This window comes from Corvus brachyrhynchos, unplaced genomic scaffold (genome assembly GCF_000691975.1).
Source record: "Corvus brachyrhynchos isolate BGI_N302 unplaced genomic scaffold, ASM69197v1 scaffold19, whole genome shotgun sequence".
NCBI classification, from domain to species: Eukaryota; Metazoa; Chordata; class Aves; order Passeriformes; family Corvidae; genus Corvus; species Corvus brachyrhynchos.
The window spans coordinates 90,845-106,617 of NW_008246061.1; the positions used below are offsets into that span (position 1 = coordinate 90,845).

Sequence of the window (15,773 nt, forward strand, 5' to 3'; positions counted from 1 at the left end):
AGCGGGCAACATAAGTCCATCATTAGAGTCTCAAATTACATGAAAAAACATAAACCCTCTCTTCAATCCACACTGCCAACTGTTTGCTGCCTCCTCTATGCAAATGTCACAACTGCTTTTTGTCTGCTCACTTGTCTCCCTTATTACTCATTTTTGTTTCCTTCTGCTTTAAATTAGCCTGTCCAGCCCGTTCCTGGAGGCTGATGGCTTGTGCTGAAAAGTCACAGCTTGCACTAAATCCCACCGGATTGCATGGAAATGACAAAGGGAACTCGAGTGAGGGAAGAAGCAAAAGAATAGAGGAGGAAAAGTGTATGCCCATGCTGTCTATCAGAGGCCTGTGGGGAAGGGGATTGCAGCCCTGCTCCTGCCAGCCTCTGCAAGGGGGTCCAGCCACACCCTGGCTGGGTTGCTGAACACAACGGCAAGCAAGGACCTCAAACTCACATAGGCTGACCTGGGCAGGGCTATTTTCTGGGACCCTGAGCACCACCAAGGGGATTTACACCATTTCAGTATTTTAAAGTTCAGCTTTAACTCCACTGGCACTTACCTGAGCCAGCTCAGGAATGTGCCAGCACTGGGAGTGAGGCTATGTTAATGCTAGTATCTGCCCTTGCAATGGGGTGAAAATTAGGGCCACGTGCACATAATCTGCACTCTCATGTGGCCTCCTCCTCTTTCACGAAGAGCCTCCGCTCTCCTCAAACCCACCCAGGAGGTTTGGTCCAGGGTTCTCAGGGTGTGGACACACAGGTTTGGCTCCCCCCACTCAGGATAGTCCTCCAAACACGTTCCCAGCAAGCCGTGCTCTGTCAAACACGTGCCCTCATGCCACACTCTGCCACACTCTGGGGCACACAATGCCCCCATCTATGCCATGCTCTCCATACTGGGGACGTGGGCCATGCCCTCACCAATATCGGGTCTTCTGAGCCAAAAAAACACATTGCAGTGTTGGTGCTATCTCAGGCAGCAGAGGAGACCTGGATCAGCTGTCACACAGCAGGCACAGGGTCAGTCCCTTTGGAAAGTTTAGCTCTGGACTGGCTGGCTTTTTCATCCTCAGACAGGCTGCAGACTCAGCCTGTGTCATGTTTCACATGGATTTCTTTCATCCTATCAGATGGTGCCTCCATATCCATGCTCCTGCCTGTGGCATTCAGTCTGTGTCCCCAGGGAGAGCTGCTCTCGACCCGGTTCAAGGTGCTAACTGGGACAGGGACAGCTGACTTGGACACAGGTGCTGACCCAGCAGTGACTGAAACCAGAGCAGAGCTACCAACACCCACAGCAGCTCTCAGCACAGTCTGCAGAAGGATGACTGCCCACAACACTCTGGTGCTCTGAAAATACCTGGAGCTGGAGGATCTCCAAGTACTTTCTGCGTTGCCAGGGAGAGAAGCATTACTGCTTCTGGGATAAGGGATTGATTCATCCCAGCAAATCCATAATGGAGTTCCCCATCTCCACCCCACACTAACTTCTAAGTGATGCTCAGTCCCAGCTCAGAGGAATCCGAAGACCCAGCAGCAGATGTGGGAAATGAAGTGATCCTTCTTCATTAGCCAACTTGCACCTTCAACGCAGAAGCCCTGGACAGAGCAGAAACGTCTCCCAAATGTTCCCAACTAGGAATGAGTGGAGACCTCATTGCAAGTCCTCATTTCGGCATCTGGTACTGCTCCTTGCTTCTTCTTAGCTCTAGCAATTCTCTACCAGTCCTTGCTTACTCCAGCAGAAACTGGAACATCACAGGAGCCTAAGGGAGCCAAATAGCCAGCTCTGCTTTTCACCAGTTCTTTCTGAAACCCTGATGCCACATCCAGAGCCCCAAGAGATCTGACCTCTGTGCTGTGGACCACTGCACTCGCCCCAGCCACATTCCAGAAGATAGAGGATTTCACTTTCAAATATGGTACCAGATATTTTTCTTAAAAGATAGGTTATGGTTTGCAGTCGAGCTGAATCCTAACCCAGAGACAACCAGCTTTTCACCGCCTTTCACTTACAGGCATGAAACTACCACGTGAGGTACTCCCTGGCTGCAGGGGTAGGATAAGCCTGGAGTAGGCACAGGGCTGCTCCAAGGGACACTGACACCAGCATCACACACAGAAATACCTTCCTTCTGTTACTTCCCAGTTTAAACTGAAAGGCCCTTATTTCTGCCAAGAAATACAGCAGTTTCTTGGCATTTCTAAACCAGCTTTTCAGACTAACTCCGGGACCTGGCATACTTGCTTCTGCTCTGCCTTGGCTGACATCTACCTTCAAAGCAGCAACTGTTGTCAGCACATCACAAAACCTGTCAAATGACCGGGAAGATCAACAAGCCCCTCTGTAGTTCAACATCTGTGGCAGCAATGCCTGGGAAGAGGCAGCGTGGGTATCAGTGAAATATGAAGCTGACAGTCTAGATGAGGGCTGGAGGGTCTGGATGGGGCAAGGGAGGTGCCAGGGGAGACACAGCAACTTCTCAGCCCCACCATCCTGGGGCAGCAGGCTGTAGCCTGTAGGTTTCTGCAGGCTCTGGGGGAGGTTCTGTCCTGCAGCAAGAGCCAGGACAAGTCTCAGGGTGCTCAACTTGTCTGTCTGCTCAGACCAGTTCCCCATATTCCCCATTGGATGACCTTGGCTTTGCTTGTGGTCCTGTTCTACTGTTTCTGAAAGTCATGCCAGCCACCCAGGATGGAAACAGAATACCACATCTAAAAACACTGGACAGAGCTCAATTGAATCACACCCTTCTGGGTGATTCTGAATTCTAATGGCTTTTTACTTTTCTAGGGTGGCTTAAAAGAGCCTGTTCTTTCACAAATCTAATTCGCTGTATGTGAACATTTGGATTTTGCCCCACACACAACCCCTAATAAGTAATGAAATAATCTCAGTAAACTGTGCTTCATCCAGCTTTCAGCAGGGAACCTACTGCTGCCCTCAAGGGAACCCAGGATATGTATTGGATTTTTTGCTTCAAATCATTATTTAATCAAGATGGGGGGGTGGGGGGGGAAAGAGCAGAAATGAGGCCCTCACTCATATTCCAGACTGTATTTCCAAGTGCAATCCCAGACCAAGAGGCAGCGTGGTCTAATAGGCTACAAACATACAATCACTGCTTATCTTCCAATTAAAGTGAACAGCTCCATTTACTGTGCCACAAACAGCCCTGAGGCGAGAGATGACAATGCATTGTCTCAGCCATACGGGGACAGCATCGTGGCACAGCCTCACTCAGAGCTGCAGGATTTCTTTCATGGGTCTTTTTTCTCTTGTTTTGCAACTCACTTCAAAGCGGAGTTAATTTCTCTTTCAGAGGGGCATAATGTCTGCCTTTCTCTCTTTTTCTAGGCGTTGTGGTAATGAAAGGAATAAAACACTTGTGTTGGTGACCCCAGTGAGCCCCACTCTTGGCAAGGGCCCGGCCAACATCTGCCAGAGCCGCCAGCACAGGGACAGCACCTGCTGGGGGCTGCTGGGGATGGGGCTCTGGGCCTGCCCTGGGACACCTCCACCTGCCAGAGCTGAGGGGAAATGGGCTCACCTCTGCTGATAACCTACCCCTGCTGAAAAGCCAACTTCTGATTGAGTATAAAAAGTAGAAGTTCTGTAGGAATTCAGTACAACCCCTTTTTGCACAATTATGAGTCCTTGACTCGAGGAACACTGAGTGGGAAAATACCCCTTTTTTTGCCTGGATGGGGAGTTCAGGGTGAGTCTTTCTCTACCACAAGGGCTAAGCTAAGTCCCAGAGCAGGGAGGCAATGACACAGCTGTCCCTGCAAGCTCTGAGCTTGGGTTATTTGGGGCTGGATGGCAATACTGCTGAGCAGCCTGGCTCACCAATACATTGCTGGGGGTAAACTCCAGAGAATGCCAAGCAAAGGTTTGATTCTTTTCAAGGATCTTTTCAGCCTGCTGCAGTGCAGGCATTGTACCCTCACCTCAGCTTGAGCCAGGCTGGCACTATTTTGGAGCAAGGGTTTGTCTTCCACCACCTCCTTTGGTAGCTGGTGCACAGCCCAGCCCTTCTGTGGATACAGGCATCGATCGTTTCCCCCCAGCTGCTGCTCCCAGCACTGAGCTGTGCATTTGTCTGACAACAAGCAGGGGTAACTTCAGTCCCCCAGCTAGGAGGGGAGAACAGGAAAAGAAAAAAGAGAGTAACTTCCATATTTATAGAAGGTTTTGCCTTTCTGCTCTTGAAGGACCCTCTTTGCTATCAAAAACATGCTGCCTAGCACTTGAAAGAATAGTTTTTCCTATGTAAGCCAAAATCCAGGCTAGAAAACAGCAGCAGCAAGCCAATATGCAGGTCTGCTGTAAGGTTTCCTGAGCCCTCCAGCACACGCTGTCCCAGTCCCTGCACAGCATTTCCCCATTCTACCTTCCTGCAGACACAAGCACAAAGACAAACAGCATCATTTGGACCAGCTGTACCCCCCACTGAGCTTCACTGGAAATCTGGCTCAAGCCTGTGATAATTTGTGGCATCACAAATGAGTTACAGTGAAAGCAAAGGAGCTGGCAAGGAAAGTGTATGTATGGTGCAGTTATCTTCATCAGGAACAACAAAGGCAATTAGATCTGTGCCCTGCAGGTATTTATATTGCACTACTAAAGGAAAGCACAGTGGCACAGTCATCCATCTGTGTTGGTGTGGAATAAAGCGTCTGCAACTGGGCAGGGGTATTCTGTACAGAAACAAATGCTGCACATTACCCACAGCTTCTCTCTGCCTGCTGAGGCACAGGCCCACAATCCTGCTCTCCATAGGTGGCTATTGCAGCTGCACGGGATTAAAGGAGAATGAGAGGGAGAAGCTTGGAAATTCACTGCCAAAAATAAAAGTAGCAGGGAACTTTGAGGTGTTTCTGCATGTGTACATGCATGTGTGGGTGCATCAGCTTTTGCATAAAGAGCGGAAGAAGCAGCAAGGTAGATGCATAGGTAGGGCATTGTTTTGTGTGCTTTATCCCCCAGCAGTTCCAGGTAGACCTAGTTAGAAATTGTGGCTGTTTCATTACAAAGGAATGAAGAAAAATAGGGTGGGGAGGATAGCAGAATTTACCACAAAGCACTTCAAATTTTCAGAAGAAAAACAATGTAGAATAAAAAACATCTTGAAAAGCAAAACCTTTGTTTTGGAAGTGCTATAGCATTATCTCATGGGAGTTTGTGTATTGTGTCTCTAGATTTTTCCCTGTATCTCTGTGTATTTTCCCCTGATCCTCCTTGGACAACCCCTTTCCTTTGGAGATACAAGTGCATCCCCCCAGGTAAGGATGGTTTGAAAGCCCAGGCCAGATGGAAGGATAGGGAGTGTAACATAACAACTCTCATAAAGGACTAAAACATGGCATTTCTGAATCCTAACTCTGAATTTTTTCAGAAAATCTTTTCTTTTCCAGTATTTTTTTTTTTTTTTTTTTAATATGTGACCAACATATTCTTCAAGAGCCCACTTTCATTTCAGGCAGCTCTCAAAGTCTGACAGAATTAAGCGTATTCATAGAGCAACCATTTAACTCATGAAAAGAAAAAGCATCAAAGGGTTGTGTATAGTCATTAATAAACGAGACTAAAGGTTTCCATTCCATTTTTCCCTTGCCAGTTTTGAGTACATGATATTTAATGACCTTGTTCAGCAAAATTTCAGGGGCAGCTCTTAACCAGGGCCATCAATTTGAACAAATGCTTAAATGTGCTCTTAAATAGTGTCCCAAGAGAATGTACTTCTTTTGGGGACAGGAGGACGGTAGTGGATTTCATCAGTCATTATGCCTTTTAGTCATTAAAATCTTTGCTTAAGTTATTAACCCTTACTAGAAAGAACACCGGAATATCCTGATGACTTTTACTTTGCATCCACCACCTGCATCTGGAACTGTCAAGCTCTTGTCTTCGCTTCCCTGCAGCTTATGGACTCATTTACCTCGATTGAAGCAAATGGAAAAGGAAGTGCAGGATGCTTGAGTTTAGCTCATTTTAAAGCTTTTAAAATTTTAAATTAGAGTTTACTCTTTCTCAGGAAACAGAACAGCTGGCAGTTGGCCTCACAGGGCTTCAGGAACCTAGCTTCTGAGAGAGAAAACCTAGCACTAATTAAACACTAGGCTTAGACTCAAAAGCATTTATGAAAAATATGCCACTTGAACCAAAAAACACCCTGGTGACATGATACAGTCTTTGGCTGGTTGTTTTTTTTGGGGAGGAGCTCTGAACTCAGCAACACCCCCAGCTCATGACAGTAAGCTTCAAACCTTGTTTTTCTTCCTTTGCATGTGCGTGCACACATCAGCGTGTGGTGTGAGGTTCTGCTCTCCACGCTGCCTTATAAGGCTTTACAAGCACTGACTCATATGGCCCCACACACTCTATAACGAGAGCAAATATGCGTATCTATAATGTTGAGAGACAGCTTGTGCCTGTCTGTACCCACGTACAATCCCTGGGTATTTTGATCGGCATGCTGTCTGTGTGGATGAGTGGGTAGAGCCTCTCCTCTTGCTGGCACCATCTCTCTCCTATCTGATGTAGCTCCTGCGTGCAGCTGAGCTATTTCCAACTGATGACTGGGCCTGAAGGAGAAAACAACTTCGGGGCTTGGAGGACTCTGTACTCAAAACACCTCTAGCATTACACATCCACACGTGTGAGTATCATATTCCGCACTACTTCCAGTCCTAGGTAGCAATTTATCTCTCCAGAGTGCCTATCTGATACCAACACCACCATCAGGGCATCACACCTCTGCGTTGCTGCTGCCAGGAACAAAGGGGAAACATGCCACAGAAAAGGAAGACTGATATCAATCTCTATCTAATATTTCTCTCCCTCTCTTGCTCCCTCAATTCATGTATTATATCATCTCTTTCTATGTATATGGAAAAGCATCCCAAGGCACTGAGCGTGATTTTACCCTCAGCTGCACATGCAGTTCCCATTAGCACCAATGAGGGCTGCTCATAAGTTCCAAATTTGGCCCCCAGGCTTGTCAGTCCAGAGCAACAGTGATCCTAGAAGGATCCTGATACTCAGAAAACATCCCATGCCAATAATCACCAGCTCATTAAATGTAAATATTCCTTTTGTATATGTTTGATGCCCTTTTTCAGCCTGAAGAACTAAACTTTTGGATGTAAAGACCAGTGAATTAAGTTCACATCCAGCTGAGGAAAAACTGCATAACAAGCACTTCCCTTTAAAATACTGTTGCTGGAGGCCACTTTTTTTTTTTGTTAAATGTCCTCAATTAATCATTCATAGGCTAAAGACTTGCAAGTTTTTCCCCTCTCTAGCCCCACCCTTAGTGTGAAAGTGCTGAAGGAAGGAATGACTTTACATACATAGAATACAGCACCATGAATTAATAATACCGTTTAACCAAGTTCATCTAACATCACTATAATTGAGTTATAAAAATTTCATACCAGAGTTCTTGCCCAGATCCTCTGGCTAGTTCAAGCAAAGAAGGACAGTGTGTAATACTTACTACTTCCTTAGAAGACAGGAAGTTGTAGAGTGGGAGGGTTTGGCTGGCTTTTTGACTGGCCTGAACCTCTGCAGAGGAGCTTCTCTTTGCCGTGATCTTTGAGTGGTGCCAGGAGTGTCTTCGCCATGTTTTACGCCCTTCCTCCCGAGACCTGGCTCTGTGTCTCCAGGAGACAGGAACAGCCAAAATGTTATTCCTTAGTATTGCAGTAGTGCCTGTTACCAGCTCCATACAAACCCTTGGCAGCTCTGTGCTAGGACACTGCATATGGGAGAATATTCTTCCACATGACTGCTCTGTGGAGTTATGATGGAGAGAAAAGGGATGTTTTGTTTTTCTACTTTAAAAGAAAAATATTAATTTTGCATCCAGGCTTTGGCCCTTAACCTCAAATTTCAGCTCCAATGCATGATTTTATGGTGGCTCAAGACAAACCATTACCTTCATGCACTCTAGAATGTTCCTATGGTGATACACCTCCAAGAGAAAACACACTCTGCTCTTGCATGAGCACCCCTCCAATTACTGATTGCATTCCTCCCCTCACTGATCCTCAGCTTTTCATAAGAAAATTCCAAGTACTTAGGAGGAGTGAAGTAGGAGAGTGGGGGTGGGTTGTTCAAGTGCTTTCAGAGAACATGAAACATGAACTCATTACGTGTATAAATCACTTGCTACTGCAGCAATGCTCGGTCTAGCACCAGCATCAACTTAGCTGGCCCCAGGATGCATCTGTCATCCAGAGGAGAGATTTTAATCAGGTCAAAGACAATGGCTATAGATTGCCACAGGCAAATATATTTCCATTGCTAAGACCATGTTTAAGGGTTTCCTGGGACATCAGCAGAACAAAGCCCTTGGGCTGGGGAAGGGACACTAGACTGGAATCAGCTGTCATGGGCTGATCATCAGCAATGGGGATTAGAAGTGACTGTCAGACCGAAAAGCTGCAGCCACTGCTTCTCGAGGCAAAACCTTTCCATGGCTGAGACCACAAACAGCTCAGCCCCCAGTATGTGATATTGCTGCTACCAGAATGGGAAGTGGCTGTGCACAGAGAGCCTGTGGGTCACACAGGCTGTGGCAACCACATCCTTGAGCCCACCAGGAAATGTTGAGGACATTGAGCTCGGGAGTGGTGATGTTACCTGCTCCGGCAGCTGGGGGAGTGGGAGTCGAAGCTCTCCGAGCGAGAGTGGCAGCGGCGATGCCGATGGGATTTCCGGGTGCGCCCACGAGAGCTTTAAGAAGCAGAAAGGAAAACCAGCATTAGGTTAGCAGGTGGGGGGATGCAAGAGCCAGCAGCTGGAAGCTGAAGTCGATAATGTTCAAATCAGAAGGGAGGTATGCATTTTAAACCAAAGAGATTGGTGTATGAAACACTGCACAAAACATCAAGGCATGAGAAATTCTCTGTCCCTTCATCGGTGCAGTGACATCTTCCCTAGATCTCTGCTAGCATTTTACACACAAGCTATTAGGTTGGCTCTGTAGCCTGCTAGAGGAAGATTTGCAGACAAGCATGTAGGAGTGCAGCAGCCAGCACCAATCCTTTCAAGACTTTAAAGAGCCACGTGCTTGTCTTTCATCCTGCAGTCTACCATAAAAAAGCCAGGCAACTGCCCAAGACCTTCCTGTTGCTGAGCCTTGGAGGAAGCACCATCTCTCTGGGCAACCCATCACAAACCTCCAGCCCTCTCCATAGTGTTGGTTCCTTGTTAGAGAGCAGGTACAGAAGAACAAGCTCCAAGTGATACAATACACTGAGTAGCAGCCAGCCTTCCCCACCCTCTCCAGGCGGGAGCATTTAGTGCTCCTGTGGGCAGCTCTCATGGTTGCTACACAAAGTACAGCTTCCCTAAGTACAGCCTGCCTCATGCACGTTTCCTGCTTGAGAGACAGGACCATTTCCCTGGCTTCTGACAGGTGCCCAGTCACTGGTGCTGCCTTTTCTGACAGGGCCTGAGGACAGTTCCCAGCAAACTCTGTAGGGGACAGAGGTCCAGTGCCCTGCTGCACTTCCCTTTGCATCACCAGGCTGTTTCTCATGGATTACCTGGCCCTGTTACTTAAGGGCTATAGTTGCCCATTGCAACAGCTGAAGTCCTGGATGCAGAGAGCAGGGTGACATGGGTAGCAGGCTAGCTGCCACCTTCTGTGCCCCTTCCCTCCCATCTTTGTTCACCACAGTAGTAATTTTAGATCTGTCAGCGTTTTCATCTGCTCAGGCTAGCATGGCTGTGCCAGCAGGCAAAGCTAACTGTGAGTGAGCTGGTCACACTACACAGTCACTGACAGCACAAATACAACCTGCCTGCACAGCATTTAGCAACTTGCTGGTATAAAAACCCAGCAAATAATTGCCTGAGAACAGCATCTCCTTTAAGACAAAAGGGCAACCTCCACAACAATTCCTTCAATTCTGCTTGGCTGTTTTCTTTGATGCTTTTCACACCCAATGATTATATTTTTTAAAACTTTGCATTTTGGAATTCTCCTTTCTTATATCCATGCAGCTGAAATCAGCAACACTGAACATCTTTCACTCACATGGTGGATTTCTGTGAAAATCCCCATGTTTGGTCATCACCCTCTGCACTAGTCCCTCCAGTTTGTTTTCCCTTCCTGCAGAAGGCAAAACTGGTCCTGTGTGATTTAGATAACCAGTTGCTCAATGCAAAGATAAGTTAAAGCAGCATGATTATACAAAAATCCTCATGGGATCCATCTGATCCACACCTGGGAGCAAAAGGTTTGCAGAAACTGGGAGTGGCTCAACTCTGATCTGCCAGCAGAGGGATGAGATTAAAACGCCTTGGCTGGTGTATCCCCAAAGAGCAATTCCAGCAGCTCTAGTTCCCTGAGGTCAGGGCACACCAGCAGGACACGGATCTTAGATTTAACTGCACTGTTAGGGTACTGCTATGTTAGGCTGGGGGGATGCCTCCTTTTACAGATAACCTAGGAAGCCTGTCTTTTACCACTGAGGTTTCTAGGTCGAGGGCAGCCCAATTTGAGGGGAAACTGAGCTGAAACTGTGCCACTTCATATGCAGAAATTTTAGAGAAAAGGAGACTGGCCTTCTGCATGCCACAGAGATGGCTTGTGCAGGCAGTATCCCAAGTCCCAGCAAAGCTGACCAGGGGATCAGTGTCCAAGGTTCATTCCCAGAACTGTTTCCTTACTCTGAAAGAAGGTGAGAAGCCACAAGCTGCAGTTCCCAGAAGACAGAGAACGAAGGGAAAAACAGAGGCAGCTTACAGTCCTTCCTTCCAGTCTCGAGGAGCCCCATTTTACACCATGCCCCTCGATTGTGTGCCACACAGGACAAGGATTGTGCTCTGCTAACACTCCAGGGCTGATTGGAACCTCACCACCAGATTTTTGCAAACTCCATCCCCTCCAAACAATCCCTTCTCTTCCCCTTGACCCCATTCAGATACTTGGCTGTACTGTATCTCATGAGTAGGTCCTAATGCAACCTCCTAGAGCAGCAAACCAGGAGTTGCTGAGGCCCTTCTCAGCAAGAATGTGCCAGCCTGCCCTTCTGGCAGGCCAGAGTTCAGCCTCTCATGCTGCCCCCACCAGAAAAGCTAGAGCCTTCTCTCTGGATTAGATGGACAAGACTCCGCACATCACTGCAAGATCCACAAAGTACAGAAATAGGTGTCAAAAAAGAAAGGGAGAGGAAAGCTCTCCAGCCTCTACAAACCCTTTTCCATTCCAGCAAAACCAGAATTGCCGGTTTTAGCTTCAAAGTAATCCTGAGAACTGCTTAGGGCTGTGCAGCAGGTGTTAGCTCCAGGGGCCCCACCACATCAAGCACTTCCTAGCCCCACACTGTGCAGGCAGGGCAGGGAACTCCATGAATGACTACTTACTGTTTTTTGTGTTTTCTTTCTTCCTTTCTCTTACTTTTGGGGCTTGAAGAACTAAATAAGAAATGGCTAATTAATTCAGAGATTTCTGTTCTGATAAAAAGCTGCACAATCACGCGTCAACGTTACAGCTTGGTTGCCCAAGAGCATGCAGTAAAAAGGAAAGGGACTCATGATTGTCACAGCACAGGGGGTCTGAGTGCCTCCTGACAAATCTGCTTCATGGACTTGGCCAAAACCCTCAAAGGGATCAGCCAACTTGGTGACTTTGCTTTCTTCCATAGAGAAAATGAGTACTTCTTGATAATGTGTACACACATACTGGAATCAGGAGAGTTCTTCCAGTCCACACCTGGGGAGCCACTGAGTCAGAATCCCCAGACCCACATGGAATGGGGGGACCCAAGGGGATTCCACAAGGAAACACAGAAGAAATGCCTTCTGCCCCCACTCAGTGAACATCAACCTTGAAGAGACCATTAAACTCTTATTTCTAAGGGACCACCCACACTTGCTCAACTCTTACCTGTGCCTTCTCTTCTTTGACGATAACCTGCAAGACACAAATATGTACATTGAATACAGGGTCTCACAAAATTGGAAATTTTAATCCAAGACAATGTGTTTAGGCTCAGACCGAGAACTGAGAGAAGACCTCCTGCACCACCTGGGCAGGAGGGCCCTGGCTCTCCTTTAGCCAGCTGGTGAGGGAGCAGCTGAGAAATGCTGGTGTGGCAGAAGGGACCAGCACACACTACAAGAAATTGAGAATATGGTCCTCAGGATAACAAGTCTTTAGAGAGATCAGATACATCCCCTATCTCTGGTGGGTCCTTTTTCTCTGCTACTGCCTCCAGTTTTGTACTGCATGTGGAGGTGAGTCCATTCCCCAGTTTTCTGTATGAAGGACCAAACAGCAGTTGAGGGAAAAATCCTCTCTGTGTAACTCCAGAGCAGTCTCACAGCCAAGCCAGCATCGTGCCCCTGTCTTGCCTCCTGGAGCACCCCTGGGATGACACAGGAGACACTTCTCTCATATAGAACACCCTGGGCACATGGAGGACACATCCTTGCAGCAAAGCCTGGCCCCAGTGCACTGCACACCCCACTGTCTCTCATCTCATCTTGGAGCACAACATCCTGCAGAAGGTACAGCCTGAAGTCCTGCCTGGATGGGCTGTGAGATTGCCTCTGGCAAAGTCACTTGGGGTCTGTGGTTGAAACGCTACCTCCATTGGTCACTAATCCTGAATGGTTCATATCATGCTGTCTTATGGGACCAGCTCCAGCTTATCCTTGGCTTGCAGGGGCATAAATGGCTACCAAAGGTTCAAAGCCAAGGAGCCTCTGACCCAGGACTTCCATCAGGAGATGGCATCCAGAAAAGAACATAAGAATCCCTCCTTGGGAAGAAAGTGTTTTAAAGGAGTTCCTATATCCTTGTCTCTCCTTCTCCCTTGCTCTTCTTTAAAGATTCAAGCTCAACTTTTCACCCTGTTACCCACTTTTGGTAGCTTCTCTCTTTGGTTCAATATATTATAAATACATGAACCTTCTTAGGGAGATGGAATCCACTGTTCTCTTCACATATTGGTTTAACAGCTGAGAGAAAACAGTGAAGTATTTGCAATTTTAAAATTTAATCATGCTCTTTGAATTAAAAATGGACTTCAGAAGGGGAAGGTGGAAACAGTCACTGGGGCTGGGAGAGGAGACTGGGATGTGGATGTGGGGAGCTGGTCTGAGCCTTTTCCTGATCCTGACACTCTCTGCAGGTTGGGGAGGAAGGGATGGGGACCAACATGAGCCTTAAGCACTGATCCCACTGGCATTCCAGAGGATGGAGACATATGAACAGGACAGCAAGGACAGCAGACTGAGGCTCCACAGACCTCACAGTGATTCGGCTTGTCCATCTCTGTGTCCCTACACCCCAACAGCACGTTTCTCTGTTTGCACTGGATGGACACCCCATTTCATGCCCTCCTAGCCCAGAGGGACCCTGGCTATGCCTCCCCTTGGCTGCCCAGTGCTCAAGAGCCCACAGATACCTCTCTGCCCACTGGGACCAACAGCTGCCCGAGGCAGCAGTGCCCTCCACCCCTTCTCCAAACCCCCCACAGCCACTGCCAGTGGGGAATTACATTTTCAAGGGAAATATACCTGTTTCTTTTTCGCTTCTTGGAGCTTTTCTTCTTCTTCTTCTTCACAGGTGAAGGGCTGTAGGAGGGAGACCTGAGGGGGCAGAGGGGCATTAGGGACCACACGGCTGCTCACAGCCATCCCAGCCACCCCAACACTCACCCCACCACCAGTGGCAGCATCTCCAGGGCAGAGAGTGGTTGGGGGCTCCTGGTCAGAGCAGGATGAGACCAGGGATGAGCCTCAACCTAGCTCTGCTGCCCTGAGGGGAGGGCGAGGAGATGGCAGCACCTCCCTGGGCTGCGGAACCCGCAGGCCCTCACACCTCCATCTTACACAGACCCTTTTCCCTCACGCCCGCCCAGCTGAGGGCTGCCATTCCCTGCTGCCCCACACACCACCATCCCCACCTGCACCATGGCTCCCTCACCTCCTTCGCTTCTTGCGGCCAGACTTCTTTTTCTTCTTCTTCCCCCGAGCCAGAAGCGGCCGCTCCCCACCACACGATGGGCTGAGAATGGGGGAAAAGACCCAATAAACATTAAAAATAAGAAAAATAAACCCTGAATTGGCTCACACGGGACTCTCTGCCATCCCCACCTCAGAGACATGGGGCAGAAAGATCAATGTTCATGGTGGACCGACGGTGTGGGTGTTGCCTCATTACCCTCTAACAAATTATTTAGTCACGGTTTAAATGAAGTGTCTAATAGAGATACAACAAGACAGCTACACCATAGCAATGCTGATTATTTAAAACATGTTTGCTGAGGTTAACAACTCCAAAACAGATTTATAGGTTTTGTTGCTCTTTGTAAATATGCTTTAAATAATTAATTGGCATTTAATTTGCATACAGTAATTATTGCAACCAGATGCATCTAACTATAATAAAGACTTGACATGTGTTAAGTAGCAATTGATTAGAAATATATATATATTTATTGAGACACTATGGCAATTGAAGGAGATATGCATCTCTTATACAGTTGTTAAGCCTTGAAAATAAAGCCTCCTGCAAATTAATTTCTTCTTTAAACATATGATGCTGAATCGTGTTATGTTTCAATGAAAAGCAAATACCGTGGTTAATTAATTCAGAGCATTGGGCTGAAAAAAACAACAGATAACTCTGTGGCTACTCATTAATGAAAGCAAATGCTTGTAAAGACAGAGGCAGCTGGTGGCAGCCTGGTGGCATCCCTAAATCAGCCCAAGTCAGCCATGTGGATCTCCAAACAGATCCACAGATCTCTCTGAATCCACAAATGGATCCAGGACCAAGGTTTTGGGGGGCACAGAAAGCTCCCCAGGGCCTCTGAAAAATCACTGAAGGTGCTGGGTTTATACCTCAGTTTCCCCACTTCTCATTCTGCCACTGGGAAAAGCCAGGAGCAAGGGATGGGTGGAAGCAACCCCATGGTTGGAGAACGCTGTGAGATCTTCACTACAGAAACAGGCCAAAAATTGAGCAGTTTTCTGCAGCAAGAATAAACATTATTGCTAACAAAAGTCCTAATGCAGAGCAAATGACACTTTGGGGGGACACTCAGACTCCACCACCACTCAACACTTGATCATACAGGGCTTGAATTACCACTGAAACTACACTATCATAAAAACTCAATTGCTTAGTGCTTTTAATACACTTTGGGAAAAAAATAAAAGCTCTGCAAAATGAAACTGCAAGCTAATGCTTCACTTGTGAGCTGTGGATACCGAGTGCTTCTGGTGCAGTAAATCCACTGTGCAACCACAGCATGACCCCACGGAGCACCCACATACTCCTCCTCACTTCCTCCTCCCAAGGATTTCACAGACCAGCAGCAGCACTATTAGAGGATGTGGCACACTTTGAGCTCAGTGGGCTTCCTACCTTAATGCAGAGTCGTGCATTTTCCAGGACGTCTCGTTGCTAAGCTCAGACGCCTGCCCAAAGACACCCAGGGACACGGCTGGGCATTGCCACGGCCAAGGGAGAGCAGGGAGGAACACCTGACCATGCAGCCACAGGCTGTTTCTGCAGAGCCCGTCTCCCTCTCCCCAGATAAAGTCTTTTGTCTTTGATGTGGCAGCTTTCTCCCCTGCGCTGATCTGACTTCAATTGTTCCTCCGCGATTATAATCAAAGTCTAATTAAAAATGTGCTTTAGATTATTGTTCCAGTTGGCCTGAAATCTGAAGATATGAAATGTGCTTTCTTGCTCTTTCTTTCCAGCATCTTTAAAAAAACCAATCCCAGAGACAGTTCAGCAG

At 47.5% G+C, this 15,773-nt stretch overlaps 1 protein-coding gene across 1 annotated transcript in view; it reads right to left on the reverse strand.

Moving 5' to 3' along the window:
• Nucleotides 1-15,773, reverse strand: part of SRRM4 (serine/arginine repetitive matrix 4) — a gene marked incomplete at its 5' end in the record, with an annotated part of 22,546 nt that overhangs the window by 6,140 nt on the left and 633 nt on the right. The window contains 6 exons of the mRNA XM_017746541.1: nucleotides 7,499-7,661; nucleotides 8,647-8,739; nucleotides 11,380-11,430; nucleotides 11,903-11,929; nucleotides 13,540-13,611; nucleotides 13,949-14,029. Coding sequence (XP_017602030.1) covers nucleotides 7,499-7,661; nucleotides 8,647-8,739; nucleotides 11,380-11,430; nucleotides 11,903-11,929; nucleotides 13,540-13,611; nucleotides 13,949-14,029 — 487 coding nt within the window. The remainder of the gene's footprint in view (nucleotides 1-7,498; nucleotides 7,662-8,646; nucleotides 8,740-11,379; nucleotides 11,431-11,902; nucleotides 11,930-13,539; nucleotides 13,612-13,948; nucleotides 14,030-15,773) is intronic.